General features: G+C 41.1%; 1 protein-coding gene across 2 annotated transcripts in view; it reads left to right on the top strand.

The window, feature by feature from the left end:
• ETV5 (ETS variant transcription factor 5) overlaps positions 1 to 16081 on the top strand; it is a 63376-nt gene that overhangs the window by 27483 nt on the left and 19812 nt on the right. For both annotated transcript variants that reach the window (XM_001152492.7, XM_063807410.1), the window contains exons 6-8: positions 578 to 707; positions 1649 to 1936; positions 15681 to 15940. In XM_001152492.7, the coding sequence (XP_001152492.1) occupies positions 578 to 707; positions 1649 to 1936; positions 15681 to 15940 (678 nt within the window). The remainder of the gene's footprint in view (positions 1 to 577; positions 708 to 1648; positions 1937 to 15680; positions 15941 to 16081) is intronic.

Genomic DNA, 16081 nt, shown 5'->3' with positions numbered 1-16081 from the left:
TTGCTTTTAAAATTTTTGGAATGCCTCTAAAGTTGAGTATTTCTTGCTGAGAGCTGATATTTAAAGTTACTTGAGAAAGGACTTTTTAAAAATTCTATATTTAATTTGTAAATATGCATCTGAATAAGAAATATATTTGCCACAGCAATTTTAAGCCTTTGATAAGCTTAAATGTGTTGGTAATGTCTACCAACACATTTTTGGTCGTTTTGTCCTTTTTGGAAACAAAATTCTTCATGTCTGCAGCCACTTGCATTTTTGGTGGAGACCCATTACCTGCAAGGTTTTTAAGGATTTTGCAGCTTCTGGAAAGCAAGACCCATGACCAAAGAAATTTGGGAAAAAAGACTTGGCTAATTAAAAGTATCAGATGATGATACTTTTTCTGACTTTGAAGAATTTAATTGGCTTTAGATGGGAGGTTGTGTGTTTAAGCGTTTTGCTTTTTCTGACATGTGACTTGACATGAGTTCCAAGAACAATCAGCTAGTTAGAAGGTTTGCAGAAGGAAGCATTGTGCTCCCTGTTAATCAGCTGTTCTCTCTCTATTCCCCTGTCATCCCTCTTCTGATTTCAGTGGTGCTTCATGCCCCACCTCCAACCAAGATCAAACGGGAGCTGCACAGCCCCTCCTCTGAGCTGTCGTCTTGTAGCCATGAGCAGGCTCTTGGTGCTAACTATGGAGAAAAGTGCCTCTACAACTATTGGTAAGTGGGCAAGAGGAGTCGAAGAAAGGCTGCCCAGAAAGGCTCTGGAAGTAGCCATCAAGCTGAATGTTCCTTCCCAGTGTTACTTACCCAGCAGACCCTGTGGTAAAACATATCCTTCTTTCATGGCAGTGTCATCCTCCGGGTGTAGTCTAGTCCCCTTGGGATCATTGTACTGCACACAAAAGAAAACCATTAAAAACCTTGTGGCTCTACAGAGCACTAAGTTCATAGGGTACCCAGTCCTTCTAGGGAAAGAGTCTCAATCCTGGGATATTTGATCTGTGGCTTTGAGGCAGGTAATATATACTTCTTCATGTCTATCATATGTTAATGTGAACTTTAAGCACCAGAGAAGTAATCTCCAAATCAGAATATATGAAAAAGTCTTGAAGCTTGTGCCCTTTACTTAAGAATATCCAGGCCCCAGGAATGAAGCTTTAATTTTAAATCATTCTTTGCTCTAGAAGATAAACATAGATTTGCCTGAAAGGGGGAGGAGAAGAGTTGTTAATTCAAATGATGTCACAGCACAAACGGACCTTCAACACATATTCTGACTAATTCCTGGGAACCCTGGAAATAGTTGGGAGAGGGGACCAGAGAACACCTGGCAAACATACATTCTCCCCTCACCCACCCACCCTACACAGGCATACACGGAGAATTCTTTTAGAAGGAGGGAAAAATGAAACCGGAAGCAGAGGCTAAAATTATCCTTGAGAAAAATCACTAGAAGTGTTAAACAAGTCCCTGTGACGCAGTGTGTTTGTCACTTTTCAGAGGTACAAATATCCCCTCGGGGCTACGAGCGATTTAACTATGTTAATGCTGTTATTTCCTGGCAACAATGGGCTGCAAACTAGCTTTCTGCTGGACCTGGTAACCATGCTAATGGCTTCATTTCAGCTTAATGGTTCCTTCTCTTTTTCTGTTTACAGTGCCTATGATAGGAAGCCTCCCTCTGGGTTCAAGCCATTAACCCCTCCTACAACCCCCCTCTCACCCACCCATCAGAATCCCCTATTTCCCCCACCTCAGGCAACTCTGCCCACCTCAGCGCACGCCCCTGCAGCTGGCCCAGTTCAAGGTGTGGGCCCCGCCCCCGCCCCCCATTCGCTTCCAGAGCCTGGACCACAGCAGCAAACATTTGCGGTCCCCCGACCACCACATCAGCCCCTGCAGATGCCAAAGATGATGCCTGAAAACCAGTATCCATCAGAACAGAGGTGGGTGTTGATCTGGGCTTCTTCCTTAATTGTCTCCCTCACTCCTATCCTTTCTCACTGGGAGAGGGGAAGCAGTTTGTCTTATTTACCAGGTTCCTAAAAAGTTATCATTACATTGAGGCAGCTTGTGAGGCAAGACTAATGATAATACGAATGTGACTGTTTATATACCACCCTGTTCCCAAGGTACTCCAGATGGTTGACGGACTACGACATCCTTATAAAGTAGGTAAGGGAGAGGTAACTGGTATTCTCCCGTCTCACAGAACTAGAGGAAGAATGACTTGCCAGGATAGTCTTGTCCCTCACTGAGGGCAGGTTCCTGACTCCTCATTGGATGCTGCCTACTATTAATAGAATTGAACTTCAGTTATTACCATTTCACTTACATATAAGGGACAATTGCTGATTTATACAAGGTAATATTACTTATCTGATTTTAACATGTTTTAACAGTAGGAGATTAGCTAAGGACCTTATTTGTACATCTGCTTTTGAGATAGAAATCTCCTGGTTACACTGCAGGTGGTTTTTACATTTCTACAGACATTGAGGCATCAGGAGTAACTTGTCCAGAGTCATTCATTTGTCAAAAAAGTGTGTGAAGGGAACCTTCTCTGCACACTCCAAACCTGACCTCTTTATCTGTGGTATTCTAGAATCTCGGATGCTTGTGGCCTTCTTTTATAGAAGATGTGCTGGGGGCCTGTCTTTATTTCAAGTTTCTCTGGGATAGGGGGGTAGTTGTCAACAATATTACCAAAGGATGCAAGATGGTGGCCATGGTATTTCATATCTATCTATGTTGTGTTAGGTGGATCGGTGTGGGGGCCACAATGGGGCAGGAGTGGGAAGAATATATGAGCATACCTTTCCCAGGCCTGGTCCATTCCAGATGCCTACCAGTATTTACTTGGAGGTCATTTTATTTCTAGATGAAATGCAGGGGAAAAAATAAGGTCCCTTTGTCTGGTTCTGATCCCCTTCCCGTTTTGCTCTGAAAGTCACCATTAAGAACGGCAAAATATGGCTGGTTGCTGTTTATTCCTTGGTTAGGCCAAGGAACACGAACGCCTGTGTTACAGAGGGCTCAAGGGGTGAGCACTGACAGGGTTGTGGGGGGCTGGCTCGGGAGTGGGCCTCTATTGCCACCGGGGACTCATCTGGAGGACACAGCTGCCGCTGAGCTTTTGGCAATTGTTACCTTGTACTAACAACCTGTACTTGTGCAGAAGAATTTGGTTACTTGGTTTTTTATGTAAAAATTGTAGACTTTTTTTTTTTTTAATTGGCAACTAATTCAAATTAAAAACAACACCTCTCTGCAGACTAAACAAAACTTCTCTGGGCAAAATCACCCTGCAGGCCTGCCAATTTGTGAACTCTGGCCTAGATATCATTTTTATTTCAATGGTTTTTTGGTGTTTTTAAACAGCATCTTGCTGATTTTCTGCAAGGGTTATGGGGAAACTGGGGAGGAAGTGTGGGGTCGAGTATATATTCAGTATTTGAAACTCTTAGCAAACTTCTATTTGTTATACCATGAAGTGTAAAAGAAAATTCCTTTATCTAATATTTCCCCCTCAATCCTTGTTTTTTATCCAAGGGGCTTATGTAACGTACTGTATTAACAGTTAACTGAGTTGGGAGACAAATATCCTAGTTCTCCTGGAGAATTGGGAGATGGGTAGCCCCAGTCTCAGCTGTGAAGTAAGCCTGTCTCCAGTCCACCCAGCCCCCTGAGAAGGAAGGAGGTTTGGATTCCTGGGATTGATGAGTTATTTGCCCGTGGGTGTTGAAAGGAAGAGAGGAGGGAACCAGAATGCAGGTATTTCTTTTCTTGGGTGATTCCTCCTTGAAGTCTGCCTGTGCATTTTGGACTTACTTCTTGTTATACTCTGCCTTTGAGACTGATGGGTCTAAAATTCAAAGCTCTCACACACACACTGGGGTGATACAGAGATCCTTGAGGTAATTGAGATGAAGGGGGAGGTATTCTGTAGGTGACCAAATCGATTACAAACAACACTGGGCACTTGGATTTCCACTCCAGAGTGCTGTCCTCTCAAAGTTGAAAGTGCACAGGAGTCCCCATGGGAGTGTGGAGCGGGGATTTTCAATGCAGAGTCCTTGTTAACATTCAGAGATAGAGTGTGTGGGCTTGGGGTGGGGCCTGGATATAGTCTTGTCACACTTTGAGAAATTGTGATCCAGCTCTCTCTACCCTCATCCTTATTCCACCCTACCTTTATTTAAAGCATATATTACCAAATTCTGTTCCTACTGCCTTTGTCTATTAATATGATCATCCACGTGATATCTGTGTGACATAAAACGCATCAAAAACATGACAGTGATTTTTCTTCTAGATACTGGATAGTACACAGAAAATGAGACAGACCAAAATCCCTGATTTGATATTTGTAAAAGTAATAGAAATTACAGTCATGGATAATATCAAGCTTCATAATCACATATTTAATAACTTTTATGCCTGCCCAAAAGTGGGGCAGATTGCTTTTATTGGTGACTATAGGTTGTCTCTTGGCTTAGAACTTTTTATTAAAATTAGAGGGACTATTACTTCAAAACGAAATCCCTAATACAAATATATGGTATTTTGCATGATAGAAGTAAAGAGAGTCTCATTTGAAACTTTTAACAGCCCTGTGACATAGGCAGAGTGAAAAAACCCAATTTTATAGGTTAGAAATCAAGCCTCAGCACAGTTAAAGGACTTTCTAAAGCTCACATAGCCAAATACAGGGTCCTACATTCAGCAACCAAAAACTTTCAGGACGTGTAATTACGCCATTTGTTTCAGTTATGATTTTATTTGGGCTGCTAACATCCACTAATGTCTACTATAAAAACTGCGTAATTGACCTTGATAAATTTGTTTTGACCTTGAACATTATCTGTTTTTTTATTATACTTTTAAGTTCTATCTATCTCTTCAACTACAAAATCTTAATAAATTCCTACATCATTTAATCCAAACCCATGTGCTTAACATGTGTCTTTTTTGTTTTGCTGGGTGTGCCGTTATCTGTTCAGTTGAATAGAGTAAGCTCTTTGAGGATAAAAACCTGTGATTTACACTCCTTTCTTTAGGCCACATTTAGCCTTGTATCTTATTTGTCCTCAGTATATGTTTATTGATAGTGATAAAAGTTTGCTAAAGTTATACCGTAAATAGCTAAAATGTAATCTAGTCAAAAGTACACCCTTGCCACACACGGCGGCACACACCTGTAGTCCCAGTTACTTGAGAGGCTGAGGCGGGAGGATCACTTGCCCTCGGGAGTCCTGGGCTCTGTAGTACACTATGCCGATCTATCAGGTGTCCACACTAAGTTTAGCATCAATATGGTGACCTCCTGGGAGTGGGGACCACCAAATTGTCTAAGCAGAGGTGAGCTGGCCCAGGGGTCAGAAACAGAGCAGGTCAAAACTCCCATGATCTCATTGTGCCACTGCTCTCCAGCCTGGACAACACAGTGAGACCCCCATCTCTAAGAAAATAATGAAGAAAGAAAAAAGTACATTCTTAATGTTTTATATAGTCTTAGCATGTAATTCTTCACAACTCAATTTATTTTTAGAAGATAAATACTGTGTTTGAAAGCCATGATTTATACCGGTGATTTCCTCCCCACAAGGAGAGGGGAAAAGACATGTAATTTGACATGTTCAGACATGTGCCACTTATCCTGAAAGACCAGCTGAAAAAATGTTTTTTCCTTCAGCCTTCCCAATCTTGTGAGTTTTCTCATTGTGTTATTTATGATGTTTACATGTGCTGGGTGGAGGAACTTAGAAAAATATTCCTATAGTACTGGCCGTATATATTTTTGGCTTTTATTAAACCATATCTCATTATATCTTGAGTTGAGGAAAGCCCTGCAATTCAACTGAAGAAGCTCCACTAAGAAAAATGTATCTCTAAGAATTTTGGAATACACTGCTTTCTCACTTACTTGACATCAACCAAAGAGGTTAAAACCCAAGAAGCAGCAACATTTAAGAAAATGCTCCTGTACTAGAAGAATCCTCTGCTTCTGGATAGCCCCTAAGGGCATCAGTATTGTGGTAGGCTAGCATGCTGTAATTGACAGAACAAAATGTGTCGTGCTGGAGTCATCAGGAAAAGGTCAACTGGGTAGTGTCTTCTGAAGGAGGAAACAGCCTAAGCTGTTTGAGAATGTCAAGAACGTCTGCTTCAGTGGTTATTATTGAGGATTCAGAGCTTAAAGGGATGGGCTAAGTTTTCTGGAATTTTGATTTAACAAAAACTACCAATTCCTTAAGGAGGCTAGATAAATTAAGAGATTTTATATACTCGTTTTTCCTCTTGTTTTTTCTTCCTCTCTTAAAGTTCATTACCCTTAAAGTCAATTGCTATTCATTTTTTGTCCTTCAGATTTTGTAGTACAATAATTTTTAGAGAGGAATGAACTTGACTGTAAGTCACATTTGTAGCCTGGCCTGGAATAAAGTGAATGTGCCTGCTGCATCTCTTCTCCAAGTGCCTGTTAATAACATGTTGTGTATGGCAGCACAGATTCACTTTGGGATCTGAAACTGAGTTTCATGGATGCTTAATGGAACCTTCTTTGACAGACTGAATGATGTTCTTGTAATGGTTAGAGTGTGTAGGTTTTTTTTAGTTCTGAGTCTTAAGAGGGTTTGTTGTTAGCATTTCATCATGTTTACTGTAGGCTTCTTGTTACCTTTTAACAAGCTAAAGGACATTTCCTTTTATCCCCAGTTTACTGAAAGTTTTTTAACATGAATAGAGGTTGAAATTCATTAAACATTTATACTGCCTCTTTTGGGGTGATCAAATAATTTTCTCCTTTAATTTCTTAATATGGTGAGTTACACTGATTTATATGAAACCAACCTTGCATTCTTGTGACAAACCTAACTTGTTTATTCTTTTTTTTTTTTTTTTTTTTTTTTGGAGACAGAGTCTAACTGTCGCCCAGGCTGGAGTGCAGTGGCGCCATCTGGGTGCATAGCTGGAATTATAGGCGGGCACCACCACGCCCAGCTAATTTTTATATTTTTAGTAGAGACAAGGTTTCACCATGTTGGCCAGGCTGCTGTCAAACTCCTGACCTCAGGTGATCCACCCATCTCGTCCTCCCAAAGTGCTGGGATTATAGGCATGAGCCACCATGCCCAGCCCTAACTTGTTTATTCTGTATTATATTTTGTACATTGCTGAGTTTGGGTTTTCTAATATAAATATATAAGACTTCCACATCTGTCTTCATGATTGAGAAAGTACATAATTTTTCTTTCTTATATTGTCCTTGCTAGGTTTTAGCATTAAGGTTATACTCATCAAATGAGTAGAGGGTGTCTTCCCTTTTCTATATTTTAGAACATCTCATGTGAAATTGGAAGTCTTTATTCCTTGAACTTTTTGAAGAATTTACTGGTAACACCATTTGGGCCTGGCATTTTCTTTGTAGGAAGATTTTTAATTACTGGCTCAGTGTCTTCACATTTTACAGTTTTGCCCTGGATTTCTATTTAGTTGAATAAATATAATAAATAAATTTTTCTAAGAAGTTGTCCATTTTGTGTGAGTTTTAAAATTAATTGACATAAAGTTATCCATGGTGCCCTTTCTAAAATCTCTATAGCATCTGTAGTTGTCTTTTTCATTTTTGATATTATTTATATAGACCTTTTTTTTTCCTTAGTCTTGGCAGACAATATTGTCTTCAACAAATCTACTTTTGGCCTTACTTATTCTCTCTCTTGGGTGTTTTCTGTTTCATTGATTTCTGCTCTCACTAAAATACTTTATTCTTTGTTTTCTTTGGGTTTATTCTGTTTTTCCAACTTATTTGTTGTATGATTAGCTCACTAATTTTTAGCCCTTTTTCTTTATAATATGTAAGCACAAAACCATATAAAATTTCTCTTAAGGCTGGGGTGACTGTACATGGAAGTTTGCCAGGTCACTTATGGTCTGTCTATGCCTTGTTTAGAAGTGATTGCTAATAGCTTCTTCTTGCACTCTCCAAAGGATCCTGGTTTGGACAATCAGTTATTTGAGCTCCCTACCCAAGTTCTGCTTTAGATACATTGCACAGGTTCTGATTTGCAGTATTTTAAAAATTCAGCTCCAGGTATTTTCTATTATTTCTTTCAACCTTGGAGTTCTTATATAGATATGTTTCTTAATTTCTAAACGTATGAGATTTTTCTGGTTGCCTGGACTATATGATTTTTATTATCTCTCATCCAGAGAGTATTTTAAAATGATTGTAGAAACAGTATAGGCCAGTGGCTCTGGAGTTGGACAGACTGACAGATCTGGGGTTGAATCGCCGCTCTGCTGCTGTGTGACCTCAGGCAGGCACTCAACTTCTCCAAACTTTGGTTTCTTTGTCTGAAAATAGGATAATAGATACCACACAGAAGCGTTGGGTAGATTAAATAAAATCACGCTTGGACAGAGAAGGTGTTCAGTAAATGTTAGCTTCTATGACAATTTTACTTTTTGAAAATCACTTTTATTTTACACAAACTATACTAAAGGACACTTCCTTAAATGATGTAGGTATCGCAAACTGAGAAACTTCATTGTTTAATGTTAAGTTTTTAAAATGTAATGCTGCCTTTCTCCCTAATCTTTTCATCATCACACTAATATTTTTTGTTTTGTTTTGTTTTGAGACGGAGTCTCACTCCATCGCACGGGCTGGAGTGCAGTGGTGCAGTCTCGGCTTACTAAAACCTCCCCCTCCCGAGTTCAAACGATTCTCCTGCCTTAGCCTCCCTAGTAGCTAAGATTACAGGAGTACACCACCACACCCGGCTAATTTTTGTATTTTCAGTAGAGGTGGGATATCACCATGTTGGCCAGGCTGGTCTTGAACTCCTGACAGGTGATCTGCCTGCCTTGGCCTCCCAAAGTGCTGGGATTACAGGTGTGCACCACCACGCCCAGCCAAAGTTATTAATGTTATATCTACAACTAATACTTTCACCATCTGATATCCTGGGGGCATGTCTTAGTTTCATCACCATCCCTCTCCCATATTTGATCTTGAGAAGTCAGACAGACAGGCCTACAAAGGACATGCTTTTTGTTCCTTATCTCTCAATGTCTTCTCACAGTTTAAATGGGCCCATTTGAATCTCAGCGATGTTGGCAGGCCTTATGGAGTTGTTTCAGAGTTCTTTGGTGTAGGTTTAGGGACAGTGTCTGGCTCTTCGTTATATCGCAGGAAAATAAACATCATTGTGAAGTTGGCACATTGCCACCTCCAATAAAAATCAGCATTCTCTTTCTGAAAAAGGAGAATGGATATTGAAAAGACAACCAGTGGGCTCCTTTGATTTGTGCATGGTTTGTGTGTGTCATAGTCTTCCAGTTCCTTAAGATCTTCTCTTTTATTTGCATATCTTTTTTTTTTTTTTTTTTTTTTGAGATAGCGTCTCACTCTGTCACCCAGGCTGGAGTGCAGTGGTGTGATCTTGGCCTCCGCCTCTCGGGTTCAAGCAGTTCTCCTGCCTCAGCCTCCCGAGTACCTGGGTTTACAGGCATTCGACACTGCACCTGGCTAATTTTTTTGTGTTTTTAATAGAGACAGGTTTCACCGTGTTGGCCAGGCTGGTCTCAAACTCCTGACCTCATTTAGGGAACTCACATGGTGATCTGCCCACCTCGGCCTCCCAAAGTGCTGGGATTACAGGCCTGAGCCACTGCTACAGGCTGACGCCTGTAATCCTAGCACTTTGGGAGGCTGAGGTGTGTGGATCACTTGAGGTCAGGAGTTTGAAACCAGCCTGGCCAACGTGGTGAAACCCTGTCTCTACTAACAATACAAAAAAATTAGCCATGTGTGGTGGCAGGCGCCTGTAATCCCAGCTACTTGGGAGGCTGAGTCAGTAGAATTGCTTGAACCCGAGAGGCGGAGGTTGCGGTGAGCCGAGATCGCGCCACTGAACTCCAGCCTGGACGACAGAGCGAGACTCCATGTCAACGGTGAAACGGTTACAGGTTTCACCGTGTTGGTCAGGCTGGTCTCAAACTCCCGACCTCATGTAAGGAACTCACAAGGTGATCTGCCCGCCTCGACCTCCCAAAGTGTGGGGATTACAGGCCTGAGCCACCGTGCCCGGCCATATTTGCATATCTTCTGATTTTAGCTTGGGAGTTGTGGGGAGAAGGTGGGGCAGTTGAAGATAATGTTTATTGAGAACTTACCAGTGTTATAACAGGGCCAGGCTTATAACATACATTATCTTACATCATCTTTACAAGGTATCCTGGCTGACCTTATTTTTTTGGAGAGGAAACTGAGGCTTCAGAGCGGTTAGATAACTCATCCAAGGTCACACAGCTACTGAGTGGTAAAGGTTGGACTTCAGCCTAGGATGTTCTGACTTCACAGCCACAGCCTCTTACCCAGCTGTGCTGCTTCTCGATTTTCCGTCTTCTTCCCTGAGCCTTAACGGAAGTACTAAGTGCATGATGTTGATTTCTTGGCAGATTTTATGTATCATCTCTCAGCTGGCCTTTAAACGGCCACTGCTTCACCTGGCACCCGTAATCACTATATAGCTTCCGTCAGATCCTTTTCTCCTTTTTTTTTTTTTTCCTGTGAGCATTGTGTTTACTCTGTGTGCTGGCAGCAGAAACCAGAAAGGAAATGCAGAAAAAGCATCTAACGGTTTTCATAACGTAAACCAAATGTTGGGAGTGTGGGTGAGCTCGTGGGAGGAAAGGTGCTATATAAATCTGACAAATAAATAAATAACTAGTTCTTTAAATAAACTGGCACCGAAAAAGCCTTAAACTGTGACCTATTGAATTTAGGCTTATTCGGAGTCAGAAGTCTCCCTTTGCTCACCAAATGTGAGTTCCTTACACGTGCACTCTGTTGGGCTAATGGTGGGAGTGGATGGAAGGGAGGAGGTTAAGGGGAAGAGGAGGTTTGGTAGGAACCAGGCTGTGCCTTCACTGAAAGTGATTGCCTGCCTTGGTAAATTAGAGGCATCTTTGTTGTAGCTGTATTATGTATACAACACATTCTTAGATACTTCAAAAGGACTGGAGAAGGGAGGGTGGTTCAAGTGAAGGTCAGTGAGTAAAGTTCACAGGATGCATTTTGAGGACAAGGACTGAATGACTTCACTAATCTCTGCACATAAAAGACATTATCAGCAGCAAGCTCTGAGAATCTTTCTTACAAATATGTTGGCTTTGTGACCTACCCCTGAGATCCCCCTTGGCCACTCCCGCTGTCTCAAAACAAACCAGTACGGAACAATCCCAATTATAGAATCTGTTCTGCAGATCACAGGCCTCTAAGCTTTGCGCATCCTTAAAGTTATGCCGCGGGGAGGGGATGAGGTTGCTGGCTAGTGCCCATGTGGAAGTACCTTTTCCTGAGGAGGCCATACCAGGCTAACTCTAGAGTTTCATTCTGGAAGGTGAGAAGATGAGCACTAAGCGGAAGTGAGGCCACCAGCCTGCCAGCTGCAGAGGCTCTGGTTACAGAACTGAGTGGCACATGCCATCTCGGAGCTATCAAAGGAACTGATTTCTGGAGGTCACCTTCGAAGGTGCTGGGATGGTGGCAGAGGGGAAAGGGAGAGAAAATGGAAGGCATTACTACCATTCCTTTCAAGTAGCACAAGATGTGGGCACTTTACAAAAATAAGGCCTTAAGAAAATATCTTCGGCCGGGCGCCGTGGCTCACACCTGTAATCCTAGCACTTTGGGAGGCCAAGGCGAGCAGATCACTTGAGGTCAGGAGTTCGAAACCAGCCTGGCCAATGTGGTGAAACCCCATCTCTACTAAAAATACAAAAAAAAATTAGCCAGGCATGATGGCAGGCACCTGTAATCCTAGCTACTTGAGAGGCTGAAACAGGAGAATTGCTTGAACCTGAGAGATAGAGGTTGCAGTGAGCCGAGATTGTGCCACTGCACTCCAATCTGGACAAGAGCAAGACGCCATCTCAACAAAAAATAAAAAGAATATCTTCATCAGCTGGGTACCGTGGCTTTTGCCTGTAATCCCAGCAAACTTTTGAGAGGCTGAAACAGGCAGATCACTGAGTCCTGGAGTTCAAGACCAGCCTGGCCAACATGGTGAAACCCCGTTTCTACTAAAAATCCCAGCTACTTGGGAGGCTGCGGCAGGAGAACCACTTGATCCCGGGAGACGGAGGTTGCGGTGAGCTGAGATCGAGTCACTCGAGTCACTGCACTCCAGCCTGGGTGACAGAGCAAGACTTTTCTTTTTTTTTTTTTTTTTTAAAAAAAAAAAAAAAAAACAACTTCGTCTCTCTTTTCTGAAAGAATTCCCTTTAGGTTTGCGGCATGCTGCCGGTGCCCATGTTCTAAACATCAAGTGTAAACCTGAGATGGGAATTTACACTTCTTCAAAGACCATTGAAAGGTTTCTTGAAGAAGTTCTGCCATAAGGCATTCAGTGCCCCGTGAAAGGCTATCAGCCCACTGAACCTTCAATAATTGGTAAAACTTGTTTAAGACATTGGCCAGGTGGATTCTGAGGCTTTTGATGTCTGGGATAAAAGGATAAGTACATGTAAATTGCCCAGTAGTTTTCATATTATAAAATGATCTTACCATGCTGCTTTAGGTAGAGTAGTAAAGGCAGTATATTGTGCTGTGCTATACCCTGATGTAAACAGTGTTCTATCTGTACACAGATCTCTTCAGTTTAAGATTGTAAATCTTGATGTTCTAGAAATCTGCTGGCCACCTGTTCCCACAGATTGATTCAAATCAAATTCAAACTATTTTATTAAAGCTATTCAAGAATTCTTTGAATTAATAGAATTCAAGCTAAAAGTAGAGAATAAGACCTTAATATTACAGGATTGTATTATTTTTCCTTGAAGCTTGGCTCCTACTTTCTAACTGAGGGTATATATTCACAAATGCTTTTCTTTATACACATAGATTAGTGCTTCCTGTCTGTTTCATGGACTGAGGGTCACACATCTCCAACCTTCCACAACCACCTTCCTAAACTCTATAGTCTGTCAATTATGGCTGTGGCAGAAACCATACTTTACAGACATGATTGTATTTCACCATTTCAGAAGCATTTGGAGGATAATACATCCCCATGTCACAGATAAGCAAACAAAGCCAAGAAACTTTGCCTTTGGTCACTTCCCTACTAAGGCATGGCAGGCTTTCCCTTCTACACTGCACACCCAACAGGGAAAGGGCAGCTGGCACACATCTGGATTTATCTGACAGCTGAAGAGTGTTAAGGAAACTCGACTAGTAGCAACAGGTTTTTATTCTATCTTGTTAAAAAACAGTGCATATTTATTATCAAACTATAGATGAGCAAAAAAAGAAAATCACCTAAAATTATAACCACCCCACAGATAGGCAGTGTTAATATCTAAATGTCAGTCTTTCTGTGGTTTTATATGACACCATACTACTACTTTTATTTTTGCTAAGCTTTGATACTCTACGTACTGTTTAGCAACCTTCCTTAATATGTCAAAAATAGCTTTCCAAGACCTTATATATTTACATATTATGTAATTTCTATTGGTTGCTTTCAACCAAATGACTGTATCATAATATATATAGCCAGTTTCCTTGTTAGACAGCTGCATTGGTGACCATCTTTGTAGTTATACCTGATCATCTGTGACTGAATTGCTGTTCAGGTACCTGGCACAGAATTAGTAACTGCCTGCTCATCTTCCAAGTTAAAAGGAAAAACACTTCTCTTTTGACTTTGTTACTTTTTTAATTACTAATGAGTTAAACTTTTTGTTTATGACCATTCCTGTTCTGTAAGGATATTCCTGTTTATGTCCTTTGCCCATTTTTTTCCCTCTTGAGATATTCATCTTTTGTTAATTTCTAAAAGCTCTTTATGCCAACAATGAGATTCCTGTATCTGTGGAGATTTTTCCTCAGTTTTACTTTTGGTTTTGTTTCTGGTGTTTTCTGACTACTACAGATTCTTTCCCCCTGGTTTGATGTGTTTCTTTTGGTTTTGTTTCCGATGTCTTTCTAAGTTACCGAAATTTATACAGTGAGGTATATCCAGGTTTATCTTGATGATTTCTGCTGTTGGTATGATACTTAGGTTTTCCCTCACTCCCAAGTTTTGTAAGTTTTCATATATATTTACTTTCATATTATGGTTTCACTTTTTTTTTTTTTTTGAGACGGTCTTGCTCTGTTGCCCAGGCTAGAGTACAGTGGCGCAATCTCGGCTCACTGCAACCTTCACCTCCTGGGTTCAAGTGATTCTGATGCCGCAGCCTCCTGAGTAGCTGGGATTACAGGTGCACAAAACCACGCCTGGCTAATTTTTTTAGGTTTTTTTGTTGTTGTTTATTTTGAGACGGAGTCTCGCTCTGTCACAAGGCTGGTGTGCAGTGGCGCTATCTCAGCTTACAGCAAACTCCGCCTCCCAGGTTCAAGCGATTCTTCTGCCTCAGCCTCCAGAGTAGCTGGGACTACAGGCGCGCACAACCACATCCAGCTAATTTTTGTATTTTTAGTAGAGACGGGTTTCACCATGTTGGCCAGGATGGTCTCAATCTCTTGACCTCGTGATCCCCCCGCCTTGGCCTCCCAAAGTGCTGGGATTACAGGCATGAGCCACCACCGTGCTGGGCCAATTTTTTTGTATTTTTAGTAGAGATGGGGTTTTGGCACGTTGGCCAGGTTGGTCTTGAACTCCTGACCTCAAGCGATCTGCCCGCCTCAGCCTCCCAAAGTACTGGGATTACTGGCATGAGCCACAATGCCTGGCCTGGTTTCACTTTTTATATTGGAACCTTTAATCCATACGAAATTTATTTTGGTATCTGTATAAAATGGGGTCTAACTTTTTTCCCCAACTAATTTGAAATGCTCACCTTAACAAGTAGTAAATTTTGGAATATACTTGACAGTTTTTGGCTTGCCATTAAATTCCTTTGACCTGCCAGTCTCTCAATTTGCTGTATTATTGTTTTAATTATTGAAGTTTTATGACATATGTCAATAGCTAGTGGGTCCTTAGGCCTTTTCAAAATAAAGTTTAGAATCATTTTGTCAAGTTAGTTGGGAAGGCATTTGCTTTTATAGATTAATTTTCAGTGAATCAATAGCTTCAAAGTCCTACATATATTCTCTTAAATCTTTTTTCTTTCTTTTCCTCAGAAAACAATTTTGAGATTTTATTCTTATATGGCCTATAGGTTTCCTGATTATTCCTAGGAATGTTATGTTTTTTATTGCTACTATGAATGGGATTCTCTTTTTTCTTTTTAACTACATTTTCTAACTGGTTAATTTGTATTCAGTCTTTAAAAATTCCTTCTATCTATAGGTGAGAGAATGGATGAACTAGTGAACAAACATTTATGTATATGTTAGTGCTATTTGCAGATAATTGGTCTCATATATTCAGATACATAATCTGGCCCATCTATACAGATAGACTGTGCATAAAATATACATACATGGAAGATAAGAGGCTACCACATCATTGCTTTGATTTTTTTTTTTTTTTTTTTTTGCCACTTCCTGACTCAAGAGCTTCGAAATACACAATGTAATTTTGGGAAGAGGGTAAAATGCCCAGAAATAAGCATTATTAAGTACTTTGCAAATAATTTCATTAATTGGAACTTCTAGTCCCCAGTGCTCGATCATAGTAGGTATTCATCAAGTCTTTGTTCAACATGAAAACCTCTTTCTTCTTACAGATTTCAGAGACAACTGTCTGAACCCTGCCACCCCTTCCCTCCTCAGCCAGGAGTTCCTGGAGATAGTCGCCCCAGTTACCATCGGCAAATGTCAGAACCTATTGTCCCTGCAGCTCCCCCGCCCCCTCAGGGATTCAAACAAGAATACCATGACCCACTCTATGAACATGGGGTCCCGGGCATGCCAGGGCCCCCAGCACACGGGTTCCAGTCACCAATGGGAATCAAGCAGGAGCCTCGGGATTACTGCGTCGATTCAGGTCAGCATCAAATTGTGCTATTCTTTGCTTCATTCTTGCATTCTTCTGTCTCGTTATTCAGTGTCTTATACATGCAGGGCCTTGGGGACAGGAATTTTTATAAGAATTTTTTATAATTTTTATAAGAATTGCCCTCAAATA

Source organism: Pan troglodytes, chromosome 2 (assembly GCF_028858775.2).
Source record: "Pan troglodytes isolate AG18354 chromosome 2, NHGRI_mPanTro3-v2.0_pri, whole genome shotgun sequence".
In the NCBI taxonomy this organism is placed as follows: domain Eukaryota; kingdom Metazoa; phylum Chordata; class Mammalia; order Primates; family Hominidae; genus Pan; species Pan troglodytes.
This window is presented reverse-complemented; position numbering and strand designations above follow the sequence as displayed.